This window comes from Phocoena phocoena, chromosome 13 (assembly GCF_963924675.1).
Source record: "Phocoena phocoena chromosome 13, mPhoPho1.1, whole genome shotgun sequence".
NCBI lineage: Eukaryota > Metazoa > Chordata > Mammalia > Artiodactyla > Phocoenidae > Phocoena > Phocoena phocoena.
This window is the reverse complement of record NC_089231.1, coordinates 39,880,482-39,904,590: the sequence shown is the minus strand read 5'-3', so window position 1 is coordinate 39,904,590 and position 24,109 is coordinate 39,880,482. Positions and strand designations below refer to the sequence as shown.

Here is a 24,109-nt window from a genome sequence, read left to right as displayed (position 1 = left end):
AAATCAAAGTTAACTTCGTTAGGTGTGACAGAGCTCTTACAATTACATTAAAATTGTAATATAAGGCTTAATTTATCTATTATAAATATATCCTGACATATGTGTTTTAAATGGTTTGAAGTCAGGGTTTTGCTTTAAAAAAACAAAAAAACAAAAAAACAGGAAAATAAGTAGGTATCAGGGTAGGAAAGATTTAGGTAGATGAAACCAGAAAGGTATAACGTTAGTAACAATGCAGCTGGGTGATGGGTTCATGGAAGTTCAAAATCTTATTGTCTTTACTTACTTTTGTATATAATTTTAAGTCTATGATAAACAGTTAATTTAAAAATTAAATAAAAATTGAGCATAAAAAGTGAAATCTCCTTTCATCTCCACACCCTCACCATGAATGAGTTAATTATTTAGTATGTGTATCCTTTTCATACCATTTAATGTGCCTTTGCAAATACTATATACTTATTCACAGATACACACATACACAGAATTTTTTCTTCAGTAAGATCATGTCACACATAATGTTTTACAGTTTTCTTCACACTTCATATATCCAAAGCATTTTTGTGTTCATAAACAGATCTGTCACAAACTCTCTTTAAGAGCCTCATTCCTTTTAATAACTTAGTCACATTATATATATATATATATATAAGTTGTTTCAAATCTTTAATAGCTTTTATGTTTGTAAACCTGAGCAAGTATTTCTATAGGATAGATTTTGACAGGCAGAGGTGATAGGTTAAAAGGTATGCAGTTTAAATTTTGACAGATATCGTCAAGTTGCCCATCAAAAAGGCCAACTGTTTGAACTCCTACCACGTGAAAATGCTCATTTCCCAACATCAACATAATACTATTAATATTTAAGATCTTTGCCAACCTCTCGGGAGTAAAATGATCCTGTTTTTATTTGCAATTCCCTATATATTACTAAAGCTGATTTCTCAGTCATTTATATTCCTTCTTTTGTAAACTGAAGGAATTCAATTCAAGTTCCCCACTCACATCATTTTCCCCATTTTCCTACTGAGCTGTTTGTTTTTTTATCAACTCACAGGAGCATTTTATATGTTATGCATATTAGCCTTTTCCTGTTTTAGGTAGTGCAAATATTTTCTCCAAATCTGTTGCTTAAATTAAAATTTGATATTTTCTGCATTCAGGGATTTTATAACTTTATGTAGCCAAATCTATTTCCTATATGACTCATGGCCTATATTGTATTTAGAAAGTCCTTTCATGATCCAAAACTAGAAATGATTATAAATATGTATTTTTCTTACATGACTCCATAGTTGATTCTTTTCAATGTTATATCTTTAATTCAACTGGATTAATTTCATACGATATTAGTTAGGAATCTAAGAATCATTTATTAATATTCCATCTCTTATCACATGAGTTTCAAGTGTCTAATTTACCAAATGCCCACATAAAATAGGTCTTCTCACAAATCTCTACTCTGTTCCTTTCATATATATATTTCTCTTCCTCTACCAACATCATACTCTTCTAATTTCAATGCCTTTACAGTCTACGTGGATACCTAAAAGGGCACACTACTTTCATTATTGTTTTCCCTTCAAAACTGTCAAAATTCACAAGACAAAGATTGCCTTGGCTCTTCCTCCACATTCACTTTTCCCAATGATCTATAGAATTAGTTTTACATTTCTTACAGACTGCCCTGAATTTACAGATTAATCTGGGAATATCTGACCTCTCTGCAATCAATTTTTACTTAGCAATTTTACATACTACCGTACTTTAAAACACATACAACAAATGTATGTTTTAAACCGATAAAAAGTAAAATTTAGTGTTTAGCATACAGTTACATTAAAATAAGCTTGTTAAAATACTAACACAACAGGCAAGCCTGAAAATATCTTATAATATCAAAGACAAGAAAATACTGGTAGAACACACTAGTCTCAGAGTTCCAAATCATGTGTACCAATTCCAATAGAAAGCCCAATTTGTAGAGGACTTCTGCTTCTGAGAAGATACAGCAGACATACTTTTCCCTATTCCTCCTGCAAAGCACAACTACAAATCCTAGACATTATAAATAAACCAAACATAGGAAAAGAAAAGGCAGAAGACTGGCTAGGGACCTTGGGAGCTCAACACAAGGTGAGTTCCCAGAGTTTTCATTTTACCTCATATATCTCACATTCAAAGTTGAAGAGGCCAGCACCCCAGAAATCCTAACAGGTGCAGATATAAAAAGTTCCCCAAAAAGCCTTCTCACTCTCGTCAAAGGAGCAGGAAAAGGGCAGCCTAGCAAGACAGAAAAACTTTTACAAAATCCCCTATCTACTCCAACCAAACACACCGCAGAAAGGAAAAGAAAAGAGAAAAAAGAAAAATCTGTGACCCCACTCACATCCACACCAGCAAAGGCTGTAATGTGGAAGCCCAACACCTCTCCAGAGTAGTGTCAGAGAAGGCAAAGGAGGGAGCCTGGACTTCCACCCCACTCGGCAGTAAGGAGGCACTCACTGGGGTGGTGTCACAGAAGGCCTAGTGGAAAGTCAGCACCTCCACCATGGCCCAGCAACTCTGTGGTATCAGTGGAAGTCTCGTGGGGAGCCAGAACTCCCACTCACACCCAACAGTAACAAAGAACACCTCCTTCCCCTGATGGGGTAGTGTCAGAGAAACCCAGCTTAAACAGGATTAAGTAAGGTCCAGAGTCTCCTAACATAATACAAAACAATCTATGGATCAGCAAAATTTCCATCATACCAAGTACCAGGAGGCTCTCAAACTGAACGAAAAAAGTCAGTCAATAGATGCCAACACTAAGATGACAGAGATTTGAGAATTATTGACAAAGATTTTAAGGCAGCCATCATAAAAATGCTTCAACTAGCATATGCAAATATGTTGAAAATACAAAATTTGTGGGGTAAAGCTGAAGCAGTGCTGAGAGAAACTTGCAGCACTAAATGCACACACTAGAAAAGATGAACAAGTCTAAAATCAATAATCTAAGCTCCCACCTCAAAAACCTAGAATAAGAAGAACAAAATAAACACAAGGAAGCATGAGGAAATAATAAAAGTAAAAAAAAAAAAAAGAAATTGACACATAAAAATAAAGAAAAAGCTGCTTCCCCCACCCCAGTTTTTTGAGATATAATTGACATACAGCACTATATCAGTTTAAGGTGTACAGCATAACGGTTTGGTTTACATATACTGTGAACTGATTACCACAGTAAGTTAACTATCATCTCGTATAGACGCAAAAACAAAAAGATAAAAAAATTTTCTTCTCCTTGTGATGACACCTCTTAGGCTTTATTTTCTTAACACTGTCATACATACATACAACAGCGTTAATTATAGTCATCCTGTTGTACGTTACATCCCTACTACTTATTTATCTTAGAACTGTTAGTTTGTACCTTTTGACCACCTTCTTCCAATTCCCCCTCCTACACCTCGACCTCTGGCAACCACAAATCTGATTTCTTTTTCTGAGTTTGGGTTTGTGGCTTTTTTTTTTTTTAAAGATTCAACATATAAGTGAGATTGTACAGTATTTCCTTCTCTGATTTATTTCACATAGCATTACGTCCTCAAGGTGCATCCACATTGTTAAAAATGGCAGCATTTCCTCACTTCTTTAAGGCTGAATGATATTCTGCTGTGTGGGGTGTGTGTGTGTATCTCACAACTTCTTTATCCATTCATCTCTTGATAGACACTCAGGTTGTTTCCATGTCTTGGCTATTATATCAGTTGTATTTCAATATACTAGGAATAAATATGAGAAAAATAAAATTAAAAATAAAATATCCCTTTAAATTGCTCAAAATAATTGAAATACTTAAGTGTAAATAAAACAAAACACGTACAGGACTTGTATGCTGAAAGCTACATAATACTGATAAAAAAAAAGTCAAAGAAGATCTAAATAAATAGAGAAATATACCATGTTCATGGATTAGAAGATGTTACATAATAAAGAGGTCAATTTCCCCTAAACTGATATGCAGGATTAATGCAACTCTTATCAAAATCCCAGCAAAATAATTTTTATTGATATAGACCAGATTATATTCTAAAGTCTATAGACAAAGGCAAAAGAACCAGAGTAGCTAAAACAATTCTGCAAAGGAATACAGTGGAAGGAATCAATCTACCCAATTTCAAGACTTATCATATAGCTATCAAGATTACCTGTGGCATTGGTGGAGGGAGACACACATGGATCAATGGAATAGGACAGAGAACCCAGAAACAGACTCACACAAATACACTCAAGTCAATTTTGACAAAGGAGCATAAAGGAAAGACAGCCTGCCTTTTCAACAAATGGTGCTGGAGCATTTGAACCTTGACCTAAATTTCACGCATTATATAAAAATTAACTCAAAATGGATCATGGACTTAAATGCAAAACTATAAGTATTTTAGAACAAAACACAGGGAAAAAAATCTTTGGAATCCAGGGCTAAGCAGAGTTCTTAAACTTGACACTAAAAGCATAACACATAAAAGAAAAATTCAATAAACTAGGGTTAAATAAGGGTGTGCCGGGACTGAGGTGGATGTGGCTATTAAAAGGCAACATGAGGGTTCCTCGTGGTGATGGAAATGTTCCATATTTTGACTATATCAATGTCAATATTACAGTTATGATGTTTTGCAATATCTATAATTATAGAGATTTTATTTTAAACTAGATTTCCATGATGCTATCATTGGGGGAAGCTGGAAATGGGTAAACAGGACCCCTCTGTATTATTTCTTACAAATGAATGTGAATCTGTAGTTACAGAAAAATAAACAGTATTTTCAAAAATTTCATTTTAAGTCCTCTAGTTTTGAAGCTAAAAAATCACTACAAAAGCACTCCCAGAAGAAGGTGGTTGAAACAAAATCCAGTGTTCACTCTACATATTTATTTATAAACATTAATATCAATTTCAGTGACTTAACTCCAAAAGAATCTGAAAGCTAAAGCTTTAAAAACGAAAACAATTACTACATTAAACTAGGCAAGATAGAGATGAACTAAAAGAAAATTAATGCAAAGCACCCATGGTCTCTGTTAATCTGAGAACAACTCTCAAACTTTCTGGTTTCAGGACCCCTTCATACTCTTACAAATTCTTGAGAACCCCAAAAAACTTTTGTTTATCCACCAATACTTACCTTATTAAAAATTAAAACAGAGGAATTCTTAAGACATGTGCTAGTTCATTTAAAAACAATTTTTAAAATTATGTTAACATAAATAACATTTGTTTAAAAAATATATTTCCATCAAAAAAATTTTAAGTGAGAGGAGTCATATTGTTTTACGTTTTTGCAAATCTCCAGTTCAACGGAATACAGCTGGATTCTCATATGTGCTTCCTATTAAACATACCACAATATATTGTTTTAGTAAAAGTAAAGTTGAAAAAAAAGCAGACCACATCCAAATATAAACTTGGTAAGAGAAAAGTGTTTTAACAGTCTTTACAGATAATTGTGGATATTCTTTGAAACTACACCAAAATCCAACAAGTTGTAGTTTTTAAAAAGATTCTAAATTGTAATATGGAATCTGAAAACATATCAATGAACGGCTAAAACCCTCTTACATTAAAATACTTTAAGCTACCATGCTCTTTGAATGGATCTTTGACTCCTGTATAATTTTGTAACATCATGCATAAGTCTTTTGAAAAATACTGGTTTGCTGAGTTACACAAACATTCCAACTGCTGAAACATTTTATTAGACAATATAAAAAAAATCGCATTTGTAAGTATCACTATTGATTTCACTGGAAAAGTGTTTAAAAGCATTGGGAAGTTGTCAGGCTCATGAAGGCACATTTGAGTTTTTCAAAATTCTAATTTTTGCTTGAAAACTTGAATTTTGTAATGGGTAACAAATACTGTCAGTTGTCTTCCTTGATGAACAGGTTCATTATATTCATTTTTTTGAGAAAACATCTGCCAAATATCCGTGTCTGAATAATCACAGTTTCTCTTGTCATTTTTTCAAATAAAATGGTGCTCCATGAAAAAAGCATCTGATTTAGCTCACAACTCAATCACACAGGCGTATTTCCTCCAGAATGTTCAGTATATGGTACGTTATGTAGACTTCCCATTTTGTCACACAGATTATTAAAAAGATATTTAATCACCTCTAATGCAATACTCGATAGTCAAAGACTGACAGCTTTTCCCCTAAGATCAGGAAAAAGAGAAGGATGTTCACTTTTACCACTTTAATTCAACACAGTATTGGAACTTCCAGCCATAGCAATTAGGTAAGAAAAAGAAATAAGACATCCAAATTAGAAAGGAAGAGGTAAAATTATCTCTGTTCACAGATGTTACTTGTATAAAACCCTAATGAGTCCAAAAAAACTGTTAGAGCTAATAAATGAATTCAGCAAAGTTGCAGAATACAAAACATTCAAAAATGAATTGCATTTCTATAGATTAACAATGAACGATCCAAAAAAGAAATTAAGAATTCTACTTACCATTATATCAAAAAGAATAAAATACTTAGGAATAAGTTTAACCAAAGAGGTGTAAGATTTGTACACTGAAAACTATAATAAGAAATAAAAGAAGATACAAATAAATTGAAATACATCCCATTTTCACGGATTGGAAGACTTAATATTGCTAAGATAACACTGCTCAAAGCAACCTACAAATTAAATGCAATCCTTATCAAACTCCCAATGGCATTTTGGTAGAAATCGAAAAACTCATCTTAAAATTCATATAGATTCCCAAATGATCCCAAATAGCCAAAACAATATTTTAAAAGAAAATTAAAATTGAAAAGACTCATACTTACTGATTTCAATACTTACTAGAAAACTATCGTAATCAGAATACTGTAGTATAGGCATAAGGACAGACATATAGACCAATAAAATAGAAGAGCGAGCCTAGCAAAAAACTCTTGCATATATAGTCATCACTAGTCATTATGGAACCGCAAATTAAAACCACAGATACCACTCCATTCCGATTAGAATGTCTTTTTTCAAAACAAAAAAGAAAAAAACAGAAAATAACAGGCACTGATGAAAACGTGCAGAAATTGGAATCCTGGTGCACTGCAAGTAGGAATGTAAAATGGCACAGCTAGTATGGAAAACAGTACAGTTGTTCCTCAAAAAATTAAACACAGAGAGCTTTCCTGGTGGCAAAGTGGTTAAGAATCTTCCCGCCTATGCAGGGGACATGGATTCGAGCCCTGGTCCAGGAAGATCCCACATGCCGCAGAACAACTAAGCCCATGCGCCAAAACTACTGAGCCTGCCTGTGTTCTAGAGCCTGTGAGCCACAACTACTGAGCCCATGTGTAGCAACTAGAGGCCGTGCTCTGCAACAAGAGAAGCCACTACAATGAGGAGCCCGAGCACCACAACGAAGAGTAGCCCCCACTCGCTGCAACTAGAGAAAGCCTGCATGCAGCAACGAAAGACCCAATGCAGCCAAAAATAAATAAGTAAAATAAATTTATTTTTAAAAAAATTAGCATCGAATTACCATATGATTTACCAACTCCACTTCTCGGTACATACTCAAAATAAGAAGGGACTCAAACAGATATTTGTACAACCATGTTCATACCAGCATTATTCACAATAGCCAAAAAGTGGAAGCAACCCTAATGTCAGCAACAAATAAATAAAATGTGATATATACATACAAGAGTATTATTCAGCCTTTTAAAAGGAAAGAAGTTCTGACACATGCTACAGCATGGATGAACCTTGAAGATATTATGCTAAGTTAAATAAGCCAGTCACAAAAGAATAAACTGTATGATTTCACTTAAATGAGGCAACTAGAGTAGCTAAATTCAAACTGACAGGAAGTAGACGGGTGGTTGCCAGGTGCTGGGAGAGAAAAGGGAATTATTGTTTAATGGGAATGGAGTTTCAGTTTGGGAAAATGAAAAAAGTTCTGGAGGTGGATGGTGATGACAGCTGCAAAACAATGTGAATGGACTTAACGGCACTGAACTGTACACTTAAAAAATGGTTAAAATAGTAAATTTATATTATGTATATTTTACCACAATAAAGAGAAAGAAAAAAAGGTTAAAACGTTAAATTTTATGTTATGTATATTTTACACAACAAAAAAAGTGCACACGCACAGAGACACATGCACTCAAGGGTCAAGATTTAACCAAATTAGTAATCTGAGCTATGCTGATGAGCACTGTCAGGTAAGTAATATATTTTTTAAGCTGTGAACGTGTGGTGTGAAAAATACAATGATTACTGGTACAGTCTGGTGTCTCTGCCTTGACTACTGATTAGACACTACCAGTTTTCACCCACCTTTGCTTTTACACCACCACAGAACATGCCAACACAGTGAAAAGGGCCAGGGGAGAGAGAACATCTTAGTAGTACTATGAAAACATTTTTTACCTTGTCCCATATGCCTCTTAAAAGGGTCTTGGTGATCCACCAAGGGGGATCCAGTTACCACACTTTAAGAACCACTTCTCTAAAGATGGATAAATATGGCAAGAGCAGAACAATATGATAGACTGAAAAAGCTGGAAAATTTTCAAGTCTTTCTCTCAATCAGGTAAATGTTTATAAATGGAGTTCAATATTTGCCTTAAGATGTCAGAAGTTCCAAATTCAGGCACTACTCTTAAAAAAAAAACAGCAAAACATTCTGTAATACTCCTAGCTCTAAAAGTCTCAGATTCTATATACTTTGCAACATTCATTCAGTAGCTCACTCAACACATACTTACTGTGTATCTACTGTATGCTACGTTGAGGAAACAAAGGAATAGGCTCAGCCCTCCAGTAATAAGAAACTCAACACAGAACCACTAAAATACTATATGTTAAATGCTGTAATAATAGCAATAAAAAGTACATGGAGGTGACAACAGAGAAAATGTCAAGAATAAAGAGAACTGACAAATATGAAGATAAGAACATTGAAATGGAGTCTGGGGAGCAGAAAGAAAAAGAATAAAGGCAAGAGAACAGAGTGAAATGTACCTGTGAGACACCACCAAGCTAACAAACACACATTATAGGAGTCTGAGAAAGAGAAGAGGGTACATAAAGAATATATGGAGAAATAATGGCCCAAAACTCCCCAAATTTTAAAAAAGCATAAATCTACGAATCTAAGAAGCTCAATGAACTCCGGGTAGGAATAACTCAGAGACCCACACTGAGAAACATTATAATCAAACTGTCCAAAGACAAAGAATTTTTGAAAGCAGCAATTAGCAACTCACTGTCATGTAAACACAAGGGAGCCTCAATAAAATTAACAATTTCTCATCAAACTGTGGAGGCCAGAAGGCTATGAGATGCCATATTTAAACCCCTGGGGGTGGGGGTGAAGTGGGGAATGTCAACCAAGAATTTTAAATCCGGCAAAACTACCCTTCAATACTGAAGAAGAAATTAAGACATTTCAAGGTAAACAAAACCTGAAGGACTTTATTGGTAGTAGATGTCTCCTACAAGAAATGCTAAAGAGAGTCCTTCAGACTGACAAGAAAAGACACTAGATCATAACTAGAAGCCATATAAAGAAATAATGAACATCAGTAAAGTATCTACATAAGTAAATATAAAAGCCAGTATTACTTTATTTTTTGGTTGGTAACTTCTCTTTTTGCTTCCTATGTGAATTAAAATAGAAATGTATAAAATAATAATAAGTCTGATGATGGGCACACAACATATATAAGATGTAGTTTGTGGGATTTCCCTGGTGGTCCAAGTGGTTAAGACTCCACGCTCCCAATGCAGGAGGCCCAGGTTCAATCTCTGGTCAGGGAACTAAGAACCCGCATGCTGCATACCGCACATGGTGCACTGCGCAGCCAAAAAAAAAAAAAAAAAATGTAGTTTGTGACAACAATATAAAGACACATAAAAGTGCAATGTATTTATATCACTTTTTTTTTTTTTTTTTTTTGGCAGCACGCGGGCCTCCCACTGCTGTGGCCTCTCCCGTTGCGGCGCACAGGCTTCCGACGCACAGGCTCAGCGGCCATGGCTCACAGGCCCAGCCGCTCCGCGGTATGCGGGATCTTCCCGGACCGGGACACGAACCCGTGTCCCCTGCATCGGCAGGCGGATTCTCAACCACTGCGCCACCAGGGAAGCCCCACCTTTTTTTATTTTTATATCTTTATTTATTTATTTTTTTGGCCACACTGTAATGCTTGTGGGATTTTAGTTCCCCAACGAGGGATCGAACCTGTGCCCTTGGCAATGAAAGCCTGGATTCTCAACCACTGGACGGCTGGGTAATTCCCTATATCATCTTTTTTTTAATTGAGAGAAAGTTCACATTACATTAAACTAACCATGTTAAAGTGTATAATCCAGGAGCATTTACCATATAGTTGTGCAACTATCACCTACATCTATTTTCAAAACACGTTTGTCACCCCCAAAGACAACCTCATACCCCTTAAACAGTCATTCATTTCCCATTACTCTTCTCCCCCCAGTCTCTGGCAACGACTTTCTCCCTTTGTGGAATCATCTATTCTATTGGTATTCAACAGATACTTCATATAAAATGAAATCCTACGATATGCGACCTTTTGTGTCTGGCTTCTTTCTCCTCATTTTTCTTTTCTTTTCTTTCTTTCTTTTTTTTTTTTTTTGGCTGCTGTTGGGCCTTCGTTGCTGCACACAAGCTTCCTCTAGTTACAGCAAGCAGGGGCTACTCTTCATTGTGGTGCTCAGGCTCCTCATTGCACTGGCTTCTCTTGTTGCGGAGCACAGGCTCTAGGCGTGCAGGCTTCAGTAGTGGTGGCGCGTGGGCTCAGCAGTTGCAGCTCATGGGCTCTAGAGCATGGGCTCAGTAGTTGTGGCGCACTGGCTTAGTTGTCCCACAGCACATGGGATCTTCCTGGAGCAGGGATCGAACCCATGTCTCCTACACTGGCAGGAGGATTCTTAACCACTGGACCACCAGGTAAGTCCTCACTTCATATGTTTTTGAGATTCATCCACATTGTACCATGAATCAGTATTTCATTCCTTTCTATGGCTGAATAATATTTCATTGCATGGATATACCACATAAATCTATTCATCCACTAATGGACGTTCAGGTTGTTTCCACCTTTTGAGTACTGTGAATAACACTGCTATGAGCATTCTTGTATAGTATTTGCTTGAATACCTACTTTCAATTCTCCTGAATATATACCTAGGAGTAGGATTACTGCAAGAGTGCTAGTAAAAGATGAGGAGCTGGGCAGTGGGATGGGATAGCAGAGACAAACAGAATACTGCTAAAATAGCAATAAAAAAGCTGCAGGTGAGGTATGTATAAAGAGAGGGGGTCAAGATAATCTTGAAGTTCTGAAATTAGGCAACTGGTAGACAGTAATCCCTTTCACTCAGATAGGAAATACAGGAAGAGTAACAGGGAAGTGGGACAAGAGTAGGGAAAGATGACAAAGTGTTGCATTGTACATGCTGAGTTTGAGGTGCTCAAGAAATACAGTGACGTTGAGACTGCTACAAAAAAAAAAAAAGAATATTGAATCATCAGCATATTGATGGAAGAAAGCAAAAATTACACCTAAAGTGTCAATTATAAAAATATAAAGTGAGACTTCCCTGGCGGCACAGTGGTTAAGAATCCACCTGCCAATGCAGGGGACACGGGTTCAATCCCTGATCTGGGAAGATCCCACACGCTGCAGAGCAACCAAGCCCATGTGCCACAACTACTGAGCCTGCGCTCTAGAGCCTGTGAGCCACAACTACTGAAGCCCGTGTGCCATAACTACCGAAGCCCACGCGCCTAGAGCCCGTGCTCCTCAACAAGAGAAGCCACTGCAATGAGAAGCCTGTGCACTGCAACGCAGAGTAGCCCCCATTCGCTGCAACTAGAGAAAGCCCGTGCACAGCAATGAACACCCAACGCAGCCAAAAAAATAAATAAATAATAATTTTTAAAAAATTTTAAAAATATATAAAGTGAAATTATTCTTAATCATTAAGCATTTTCTATGTGCTAGTTATAGCACATCAACTTCATTTTTAAAATTCTAAAACAATAAACTTGATTAAATCCACATCAAGTATTAGTTGATTTACTAATTAAATTGTTGTAAATCTGAATTATGTACACATTACTCAGGGTTTTCCAGAGAAACAGAACTAATAAGGTGTGTGTGCGTACACAGAAAGACATTATAAGGAACTGGTTCATGTGATTATAGAGGCTGTCAAGTCCCAAGATCTGCAGTCAGCAAACTGGAGACCCAGGAGAGCTGATGGCATAGCACTTGTCAGAAAGCAGACTCAAGATCCGGGAAGAGCCCATGTTTCACTTTAAGTCCAAAGGCAGGAAAGAAGGCAGTCAGGCAGGACAAGTTTCCCTCTTACTCACAGAAGCATCAGCCTTTTTGTTCTATTCCAGCCTTCAACTTACTGAAAGAGGCCCATCAACATTAAGGAGGACAACCTGCTTTACTCACTCTACAGATGAAAATGTTTTATCTCAGCCAGAAACATCTTCACAGACATACCCAAAATACTGTTTGACCAAATAACTAAAGCCACCTGTGGCCCAGTCAATTTGACACATAAAATTAACCATCACAAGTGCTCTTCAAGATAACTCATGATTTTCTACTAAGAAAACTGAATTTTTTGATAGTTCAGGAAAAATACGGTCCTTAACTACCCAAACCTCCTTGTTTAAAAGAATAATCTATAAAATAGAATACCATACACATTATAATTTATTCCAATACTAAAGAGATGAAAACAGCATGTTGAATTAAATAGACAAAGGTTTTTTTTTAATTGTCGTGTAGTTGATTTGCAATGTTGTGTTAATTTTTGCTATACAGCAAGGTGATTCAGTTATACATATATATACATTCTTTTTTATATTCTTTGCTATTATGGTTTATCACATATAGTTCCCTGTGCCATACAGTAGGACCTTGTTGTTTATCCATTCCATATATAATAGTTTGCATCTACTAACCCTCAACTCCCAGTCCATCCCTCCCCCGCCCCCCTTAGCAACCACAAGTCTATTCTCTAGGTCTGTGAGTCTGTTTCATAGATTGGTTCATTTGTGTTATGTTTTAGATTCCACATACAAGTGATATTGTATGGCATTTGTCATTCTCTTTCTGACTTACTTCACTTAGTATGACAATCTCTAAGTCCATCCATGTTGCTGCAAATGGCATTATTTCATTCTTTTTTATGGCTGAGTAGTATTCCATTGCATATATGTACATCTTGTTCATCCATTCATAAATAGATAAGGTTTTTAAACCATGCTCTTGAAGAAGAATATTCCTTGAACTGGACCAAAATGTCATCACAAAAATCAACCAATGCAAACCATTTTCCCAATTTACAAAAAAAACACAGAACGTTAATGAATGTAAATGTTTTCAGTTTTAAGTGCTTTTGCATAACATGACAATCCTCTGACACTTTCTTCTATTAGCCTGTACTAGAATTAAATGAGATACATTTAGTGCAAAGTTGTACAGTTACTGTAAACTTAAATGTGCATTTTGTGATGGTCTTCACAGGGCTTTACAAGGCATCATGAACGAATACCTGAACAAGTTTGAGAACCACTTACTTAAACAATTACAACAAATACATTTAGAATAAGACTGCATGGTTCTCAGCCTAAGAAGATTAGCCATCATAAAGATGTAAATTCTCGGGAATTTCCTGGCAGTCCAGTGGTTAAGACTCTGAGCTTCCACTGCAGGGGGCACGGGTTCAATCCCCGGTCAGGGAACTAAGATCCCACATGCCATGCAGAAAGGAAAAAAAAAAAAAAAAAAAGATGTGAATTCTCTTTGAGTTAATAAAATACCAAAATAATTTTTTTCTTGCAAATGACAAGTTGATTCTAGCGTTTATATGGAAAAACAAAACAAGAAGACACAAGAAAACTCTGGGGAAAAAAAACAAAGGAGAGCAATTTGCAGGCTGGCGGGGGGTTGGAGCGGGATGTCCTACTAGATGTGAAAACATAATAAAGAGTGTGACAGTGATACATGAGTAGTCCGATGAATGGAGCAGAATGACAGTCTACAAATATGCCAAATATATATGAAAACTGAGTGTATGTTAAAGGAGGCATTTCAAATGGGCGGAGGTAAAAAGAACTTAAAAAATGCATCCATAAAATGGAATACAGTGCAGTCATTTTTTTAATTGAGGCAACATCATATATATAAATACATCATAATCTGAAAGACATATTAAAAAGAAAAGCAAAAGAACAGAGAAATCTATATAATATCCAACCATTTGTCTAAACATGAAAGAAAGAAACTGTAACATACGTAGATGACTATATATGCATAGAAAATTCTGGAAGAATAAACTTAACAGATTGATTCTGGGTAAGGAAAATGGGTGGTGGGGGGAGAAGAGTGGACAGGAGCCTTTGTGACTTTTCAATTTCGTATTACATGCGTGTTACTACCTACTAAAATATACTGTATTTTAAAAAAATACACCTGGAAAGTATATAGAATGGTAATTTTTTTCTTAGTTTCTCAGTTATTATAGATATAAAAGGGACTAAGGAAAAGCTATAAAAAGAAGAACAAGAGGGCTTCCCTGGTGGCGCAGTGGTTGAGAGTCCGCCTGCCGATGCAGGGGACACGGGTTCGTGCCCCGGTGAGCCATGGCCGCTGAGCCTGCGCGTCCAGAGCCTGTGCTCCGCAACGGGAGTGGCCTGCGTACCGCCGAAAGAAGAACAAGACTAACAGGTATCTGATAAAAGCCGAGAGAACCAAAAATGACCAAATAACCTAGATGACTGCAAGGTGACTACATAAATAATTCATTATTATAATCCTCTTCATACATTTTTACAAACAAAAGAATTTAAAAAATCTTAAATCACTTAAAGTTCTTTGCAGACATAAAACATTAAAAGTCTACGTAAAATATTTACTTCATTATCCTGTCTAGTTCCAAAAAGGAGTTGTGAACTGAAATGTTACATTTAAAATGTCAAATAACCTTTGTTTGACATAAAACGACATTCAAACGATTAAAGCAACACTAAAAACTATGTCTACATACTTTGTACAGCTCCTAGTAAATTCAAATCTCAAATCAATTGCCTAAACTAAGCTAGTTTCCCAATTATATTGATATTTCTCTTTGTATCACTATGAAATTACTAATTTAGCAGAGTCTGTTGCCCTGACTGATATGTAAGCTATGTCTCCCTTATCCACTGAATCATCCTTGGTCTAGCAACAGAGCAGGAACTCAATAGGTATTTGCTGAGTAAAGGAAACCAACAGGAGAAACTTTTACATATCAAATGAAGATTTCATTTTATTCAAAAATACACTTGTAAAATTATGAACTATAATTATGTTTGCTTAATGCAGGCGCACACCTTTATTTTTATTAGAAATTTAAGGATAATTTCCCTAAATTTTGGAGCCGTAAAAACATCAAATCATCGATTTTTTAAAAAGTTGTATGTTATAGGAAAGAGAACCTAAAGAAAATTATATTATAACCCAAAGGGAAATTTCATAAATTTGGTTTAAGTTCACACTGAGTAGGAATTAACATTTTGGAGGGAATATGTCTGCTTAAGGCAAAGCAATGGGTGCTAGCCTCTTGATCTAACTGCCAATAATAGGAAATGGCCTAGCTCTTAGTATCTGGTTTGTGAATTGTTGGCGGGTCCTCAAAACCCTTTCATGGAGTCCATGAACTCAAAGCTATTTTCACAATAATACTAAGACATTATTTGTCTTTTGCGCTCTCATCCTCTCACCTGTGTACAGTGTTATATTCCTGCGGTTATGTGATATACATCACAAGAAGACTGAATGGAAAAGCTGACATGAGAATTCAGCTGTCTTTAATTAAGACAGACAAAGATTTGCAAAAATGTAAAACAATCACTCCTTTCTCTAATATTTTTAAGTTATTTTTCTTTAAAAATGCCATTTTATGTTAACATAAAATCAATTTAGTACCACAGTTTTAAAATAATAATTATTAAATAAATATTTTTCAAGGTTTCACTTTCTAATATAACTCCCAGTAAATATAAACCACATAAATGAAAGATCAGGGGCTTTTTTTTTTTTTTTTTTGATCAGGGGCCTTTAATAATTTTTACAAAAATAAAGGGATCCTTTAATCATACAGTCAATAATCCCTGGTCTAGACCCTGAGAATATCTATGTAACAACCAATGTGATTTTTTTCAAACAATAAATTTAAAATAAAAGAGGGAATCCACAGATGTAAAGGAACTTAAATATAATAATCAAATGCAATGAAGAAACTTTATTTGCATCCTGATTCAAATAACTGGCTAAAATTTTAAAAATGTGAGACAATCAAGGAAACAAATACTAGCTGGATATTTGATGATATTTTAAGAAATTAACTTTTTTAAAGTTGTTAACAAAGAATATAACTGTTACAGCTGGATGATGACTACACTGAGGTGCATAAAAGTCATACAGATTTGAGAAAAACAAATTCTTAGTGTAATTAACAAAATATAAACACTGTCTAACTTGTTTAATTCTAACTACAAAAAAGTACAGTATTTCCAAAATAACAGTATTAGACAATATAAAAGCCACTGAATTGTCAATTCAAAAACAGAATCTCTTCGTTTTAAGGATTTATATGGCTACATGTTTTTAAAGAGGAAGAAAAATGTTCTTTAACCTTTTGTATTTTTCTAAAACCAAATAGAGTATCTAAGAATATACTTATTTTAGCACCACTTACAAACCTAAAGCCATATTCATGAATATAAATGTTAATTCAACATATTTAAGAATCTTTATCAAAGGCAATATGTTGAGATTATGCAGGCTAAAACTTGGAAAACAACCACCTATAGGAACCCACTATCTACTTCATAACCAACACATAACCCCCCAGTCTATAATACAATATAAAGTGATAATTAGTTCCCTGAAAGATGTCTAATACAGTTTATTGATAACAAAGTACTGATTTTAACAAGTGATTACAAATAGAAGGAAAATCTAAACTTCAGGCATTTTAATATTTTAATTGTTGCCAGTTGGGGAAAAACAGTAACGAGCACTCAAGGGCTGAACATTCCCAGGTTTGGCTCTTTGCATTCCAAGCTATTTCTTGCCTCAGCATCTTCACATATCCCAGTAGCTGAATACCTCCTCCCCACTTATGGCATAGCTGGTTCAGAGAGGTCTTTAATTGAAGGTCACCTTACAGAGATCATTTCCCTCACCATCTAACTACTTAAGGTTCTCCTCCCTTAAATGCACTTAATACAAAATTTATATTTACAATTTTCTTGTTCATTGTTTGCCCTCCCCATGAGACTACAAATTCTATGAGGGCAGGGACCAACTTTCTTTCTTTTTCTTTTTTTAATTGAAATATATTTGACATATAAATATATCCCTGCCGGTCCAGTGGTTAGGACCTGGCACTTTCACTGCTGTGGCCCGGGTTCAATCCCTGGTCAGGGAACTAAGATCCCGCAAGCCACGCGGCATGGCCAAAACAAAACAAAACCAAAAAAACACGTTGTTTTATGACTGGAATATATCCAATGCTAGACACATATATGATAATAAATACAGGGTGAATTAACATACTCTAAAGGGCTGAGACAATTATGATTTTGTTAAGACTCAAATATGAATAACATACAAGAGGCAAGTGTAAACGACTCAATCAACTAGACTACTGAAAGCAGCAACTCTAATCAACTGCAAAGAACTTCCTCCTATCTATTCTCTTTCTACAACTCTTGCAGAGACTTGTTCTTGTACTTGCATGTAGGAAAGAGCCTGTCAGTGTTGTTTCATAAATTCTGGTACATTCATGGATGATATTTCTACAGCAATTAATGCAACATATAATTTAATTCGTGGGCTAATTTATAATTTAGCCCACTACTGAGAAGTTCAGAGTTTAAAACAATCACCTTCAAAAGACAGTGTTAAGAAAGTGAAAAGACAACCCAATGAATGGGAGAAAATATTTGCAAGTCATGGATCTGATAACAGACTTGTATGTAAAATACATACAGATATATGTATATGTATAGCTGATTCACTTTGTTATAAAGCAGAAACTAACACACCATTGTAAAGCAATTATACTTCAATAAAGATGTAAAAATAAATTTTAAAAAATAAATTTAAAAAATAAAATAAAGAACACTTAATAATAAAAGACAACTAATAAGAACCTGCTGTATAAAAAAAATAAAATTCTAAAATTAAAAAAAAAAGACAATGCAATTTTAAAATGGGCAAGGATCTGAATAGACAGTTCTCCAAAGATGACATACAAATGGCCAATAAGCAAATGAAAATATGCTCAACATCATTAGTCATCAGGGAAACACAAATCAAAACCACAAGACACTTTACACCCAACAGGGTGTCTATAATCAAAAAGACAGATAATAATAAGTGTTGTTAAAGATGTGGAGAAATTGGACCCTCATACACTGCAGGCAGGAATGTATAATGATGCAGTCACTGTGGAAAACAGTCTGGCAACTCCCCAAAACATTAAATGTAGAGTTCATATATGACCTAGCAATTCTATTCCTAGGTATATATCCAAGAAAAATTAAAACACATCCACACAAAAACTTGTACACAAATATTCATAGCAGTATTGTTCATAATAGCCCAAAAGTGGAATCAACCCAAATGTCTATCAACTGATGAATGGATAAATGCATACAATGGATTATTATTTGGCCATAAAAAGGGATGAAGTACTAAATACATGCTACAACAAGAATGAGCCTAGAGGATATTATCCTAACCAAAGGAAGCCTAGTCACAAAAGACTATATATCATATGATTCCATTTAAGGTAAATCTATAGAAACAAAGTAAATTAGTGGTTGCCTAGAGGTGGGGAAGCGGGAATGATAGCTAAAAGGCATGGGTTATGAAAATGTTCTAAAATTTATTGTGGTGATGGTTTTACAATATATGATATACTAAAAACCAAATGGGTAAATTGTATGGTATCTTAGTTATAACTCAATAGAGCTGTTACAAAACAACAAAATGGTCACTTATGTTTTTGGTTACACTCTATTGCATTTATCAGGGAAATTATAGCTACTTTGGTCTTCATAAGGGCCACGGGGTATATTCCTCCAAAAAGAAATTATCTTTCTTTAAAGGAGACAAAAATAAGAAAAGTAGACAAAGGGGAAATCTTCACAACTGCATGACTACCATATCTGACGTATCATTTTACCTACTCATTCTCATATTTTGAGCAGTAATTTTTCCTACCAATGTCACATTTTTGTCTTCTTTAAACACTTCAAGAAACTAAAGAATGCCAAGCTTAATACAAAATGTTCAACTAATTTTCCTTAATTTCTTGACATTTCAAATTTGATCAATTCCTTTCAAAAATACTTACTTTGCAGAGATAATGTGAGGAGTCAAGATATCACAGTAAGATGTCTAAAACAATGCCTTGTACTCAGTAAATTACTGTCACTATCATTATGCTAAAGGAAAGAGAGGATCCTAAAGTTGATGAGCAAAACTGCAGAGAATGGGGAGGACATAATGGCTACACCCTACAAAGGCACAATCGTGTGTCAAGGAAAGGAAACCCTTGGCAGAAAAGCCCAGAGCACACTGAGAACTGCAGCAGCAGCAGCAGCATGATCACCTCCACTATTACTATCATTTCTATCATCACCATCATCACCCAACACTACTCTCCTCCTAAAGCATCTATTTATATGCCTTTAACTCTTTCTATTTATGAAACATTTTAACATATGAAAACATCCCCAAACTCAGCTAACAGAACATCTTACCATTTTCCATTTGTTTCAAAAAATGTTTCATATATATGTACTATAAGCTAACACAGATCCATTTTCATTCCCTCTCTTCCTTATGGTAGCCACTATCTTGGACTATGGTGTTAATCATTTCTATGCATGTTCTAGCTACAGATACCTGTAAACAATATGGAGTATTGTTCTGCATGTTTTCAAACTTTCACTATATAGCATATTGGTCTGCACCTTGCTTTCTTAGCCGAACATTCATGTCATGTTGTTTCATGCAGCTCTAGTTCATTCACAAAAACTGCTGGACAGTATTATATTATACTGTATGAAAGACAAAATATATTTGTCCATACTCTAACTAATGAGATGTTTAAAGTGTTTATCTAATTTTGTTATTAAGAGGCTACAATAAACATAATTTCTTGAGTTTCTAGGATATATCCATGGAACTGGTAGGCCAAAGGACATATACCTTCAACTTCTTTAGAGGTTGCTAAGTTCATCTCCTTTTTTACACTACAATCAGCAGTGTAAGAGAGTCCTTGTTTCCTGTCATCCTCACCAATCCTAGGTACTGTCACACCTGTTTTTCTTTTTTTTTTTTTGGCTGTACCCCACGGGAGCTTACTTCTCCAACCAGAAATCGAACTGGGGCCCCAGGCAGTGAAAACACCGGGTCCTAACCACTGGAATGGCAGGGCATTTCCTATCATAATTTTAATTTTGCAAACCAAAGGGTCTAAAGTGGTACTTCATTGATTTATTTTTTCTTGATTAGTAAGATTGAGTATCATTTATTGGCCTTTCAGGTTTCCGCTTACGTAAAATGCCTTTAACAGTATGGCCATTTTTCTACTGATTTGTGGTAGTTCTTAAGAACAATTTGGGTACCAATCCTTATGCTCTTTCTTCCCTCTCCACCCCACCCCCAAATATAAACCTGTTGTTGATTTTCATATCTAGTAAGGTAGAAAAGCAAAGACAATTCCTGCCTTCTCAAAGTTCACAGCTATTCGCCAGACATTTATATCTGTGTTTCTCAAACCTTTTCGGCCACTCACAGGTGAATTCCTCCATGAGAGCCAATACACATACACTTACATATGAAGTGAAAAACAGGGCTCTACATCAACTTATTCTAAGGCAGGGGTCCCCAACTGCTGGGCCACAGACCAGTACTGGTCCATGGCATGTTAGGAACTGGGCTACACAGCAGAAGGTGAGCAGTGGGCAAGTGAGCGAAGCTTCATCTGTATTTAAAGCCGCCCCCCATCACTCGCATTACCACCTGAGCTCCACCTCCTGTCAGATCAGTGGCAGCATTAGATTCTCACGAGGGCAAACCCTACTGTGAACTGCGCATGCCAGGGATCTAGGTTGCATGCTCCTTATGAGAATCTAATGCCTGGTGATCTGAGGTGGAGCTGAGGCGGTGATGCTAGCGTTGGGGAGCGGCTGCAAATACAGATTATCATTAGCAGAGAGCTTTGACTGCACAGAGACCATAATAAATCAACTGCTTGCAGACGTATCAAAACCCTACCAGTGAGTGGCAAGTGACAATTAAGCTGCATCTTACGGAGTAGACTGGACATAAGCAACACACTTAGGGTATCACTGTCTCCCATCACCCCCACATGGGACCATCTAGTTGCAGGAAAACAAGCTCAGGGCTCCCACTGATTCTGCATTATGGTGAGTTGTACAATTATTTCATTATGTATTACAACGTAATAATAATAGAAATAAAGTGCACAATAAATGTAATGCTCTTGAATCATCCCCAAACCATCCTGCTCCCCCCCGGGTCTGTGGAAAAACTGTCTTCCATGAAACCAGTCTCTGGTGTCAAAAAGGTTGGAGACCACTGTTCTAAGGGATTAACCACAAGCAAATACACAAGAAAACATACAGAATGTCTCCACTCTATATAGCCAATGCCACATTTTGGCTCTGATGTTAATCATCATGTGGCTTTCATATGGATCAGTACACAAGCATCTACTTGATTAATAATGGCTTGTTAAAACAATTAATAATAACCATCATATCAGGTACATCAGGATGTCTGAAACAACAATTAAGAGTGCCCATTCTCTTTATCGAATGAAATAAGAATTAAGGTACAAATTCAGACTAAGCAAATGAAATATTTTAATTTTCAGTCGTACCATCATACAATCAGTTCTTACAGATAAATCTGCTCTGCAGTAGTGAAATGATTCTTCTAGATATTTTAGTGACAGCAGACTACAGCTGAAAAAAAGTTAACTTCATTTACAGGAGCACTGTAGAATGCTTTGTAAAATAAAGACGCTGCCCCAGAGGCATGTAATCATAGAGCAAGAAAGGACCTTAGATCAACTTAATCTAATTCCCTCATTTTCAGGTGAGGCACTTGCAATCCAGAAATTAAGAAATCTCCCTAATCCATCTCCTCTAAAATCTACAAACTCAAGAGTTCTTTCCATTGCATCACGCATCTTATTTTACACTCCCCAGCTCTAAAACTATGATTCTCCTTAATTTTACAAGTTTGAGTTGATGTGTTATAGAAATAATGGAAGTATCTCCCCATACCAATCTTTCCCCTCCTCTAGCCTCCATTACAATGTACCCAACGAAAAAACCTGACTGCCTAAATTTCTGACTGTAATTAGGTGCGGAGTGCTGAGCCCCTGGCTACTGTTTCCGCGTTAAACCAATAGAAATGTTAATCCTTTATACAATACCTTCTTCAACAACACCTACTAAACGTAGACTTTGCAGGAAGCGCAGTACACGCCGCTCCTCCTGGCCCGCAGACCACCGACGCCAGGAAGCCCGGGGCCCTGGGGAGGCGGCGTGCGGGGCAGCCGGGAGTTGGGGTCGCTAGGGGAGTGGGGCTCCTAAGGAGGGGGGTAGTCCCGGGGATGCCAGGGAACTGGCCGGGTGGCGGGAAGCGGCAGGGAGCGGCGGGGAGAGGCCGAGAGGCGCGGCCGACTCACCTTTCCGCAGCTCCCGCTCCCACACTGTGACGATGGGCCGCGAGTGCTTGCGGTGGTGGATTAGCCACAGGGACAGGGTCTGCACGCTCTGCTGCGAGTTGCTCAACTCCGACAGCTTCTTCTCCAGCGCCGCCTCAGAGAAGGCGGACATCCCTCCGATACCGTGCTCACGCCGTCCCACGCGGTGAGGCTGAGGAGGAGGAGAGTTTCGCCGCCCCCGCCACGGCCTCGCCCCCTCACCCCACCCTTCCCCACGCCCTCACCACCGCTGCCGCCACTTCCAAGATCAGCCGCAAACCAGCAAGATGGCGACCAGCCGGCAGTGACGTCACGGCCTACCCACGCCCCGCCCACCGAACAGGCTCTGCCGAGGCCGAGCGGAAGGGGCGGGGAAGAGACGCGCCCTGGAGAGGCGGTCGGGGGGCGTGCCCCCTGGGTCTGGGCCGGAGGCGGGGCGGGGTTTGCCAGGCTTAGAACCCTCCTCCTGGGAGAAAATGTATTTACCAAGGGGTAATTAAAAATCCCTTAAACACCAGCGTGTTTGCACAAGGCGCCAAATGCTAGTTGTGTGGTCCAGCTCAGTAACAGTGAAGAGTTGGGACTTTCTTCATGTAAATGGCTAAATCAATTGTGATACTTCATCTTACAGAATACATGCAGCAGTTTAAAAGATTCATAAATCCAATGGTGGATTGTTTTTATTTTAAGTTGCAAAAAATAAGTACAGTTTAACGTTTGTTTTATAAAAGTATATATTTTATAAGAATTCATAAGTATGCAAATAAGAGAGGATAAGAATTGGTGCCCTTAAGCTGTGTCTGAATTGTTTTCATTTTTTACAAGAACATATTACATAGTTAAAAATTAATTTCGGAAATCTCATAATTAATTCAGCACATTTGGACATAGCACTTGTCTTAACTATGATAATTCACAAAAGAAACAGAAGACAGATGCTGTCATATTCTAAATATTAATACAAGAAATTTCAAGGAAGGTATATAAGAAACCACAGGAATTCCTAAGCCATCTTTTGGGAAACACTGTTCAAGAACTTTGCCTATTTATTTGTTTGTTTGATTATAAGTATAGCTTCTCTTTCCCATTTTTAATGTCACTACAGCTTGAGGTTCAGAGATACCTCAAGAAGTGAGGTAACTCTCCTTTCTCTTCCTCTCACTCCAATATCAATTCCTATCTCTACGTTCTTCTCTTTCCCTCATTTTACATCCTTTTCTTTACCCAATCTGCTTAGTCTAGTTCTAAGCCTTAACTT

The 24,109-nt window shown here is 36.7% G+C and overlaps 1 protein-coding gene across 1 annotated transcript in view; it reads right to left on the bottom strand.

The window, feature by feature from the left end:
• Positions 1–22,984, bottom strand: part of RPRD1A (regulation of nuclear pre-mRNA domain containing 1A) — a 68,722-nt gene extending 45,738 nt beyond the window's left edge. The window contains exon 1 of the mRNA XM_065890234.1: positions 22,834–22,984. Coding sequence (XP_065746306.1) covers positions 22,834–22,984 — 151 coding nt within the window. The remainder of the gene's footprint in view (positions 1–22,833) is intronic.
• Positions 22,985–24,109: the final 1,125 nt, after the last annotated feature.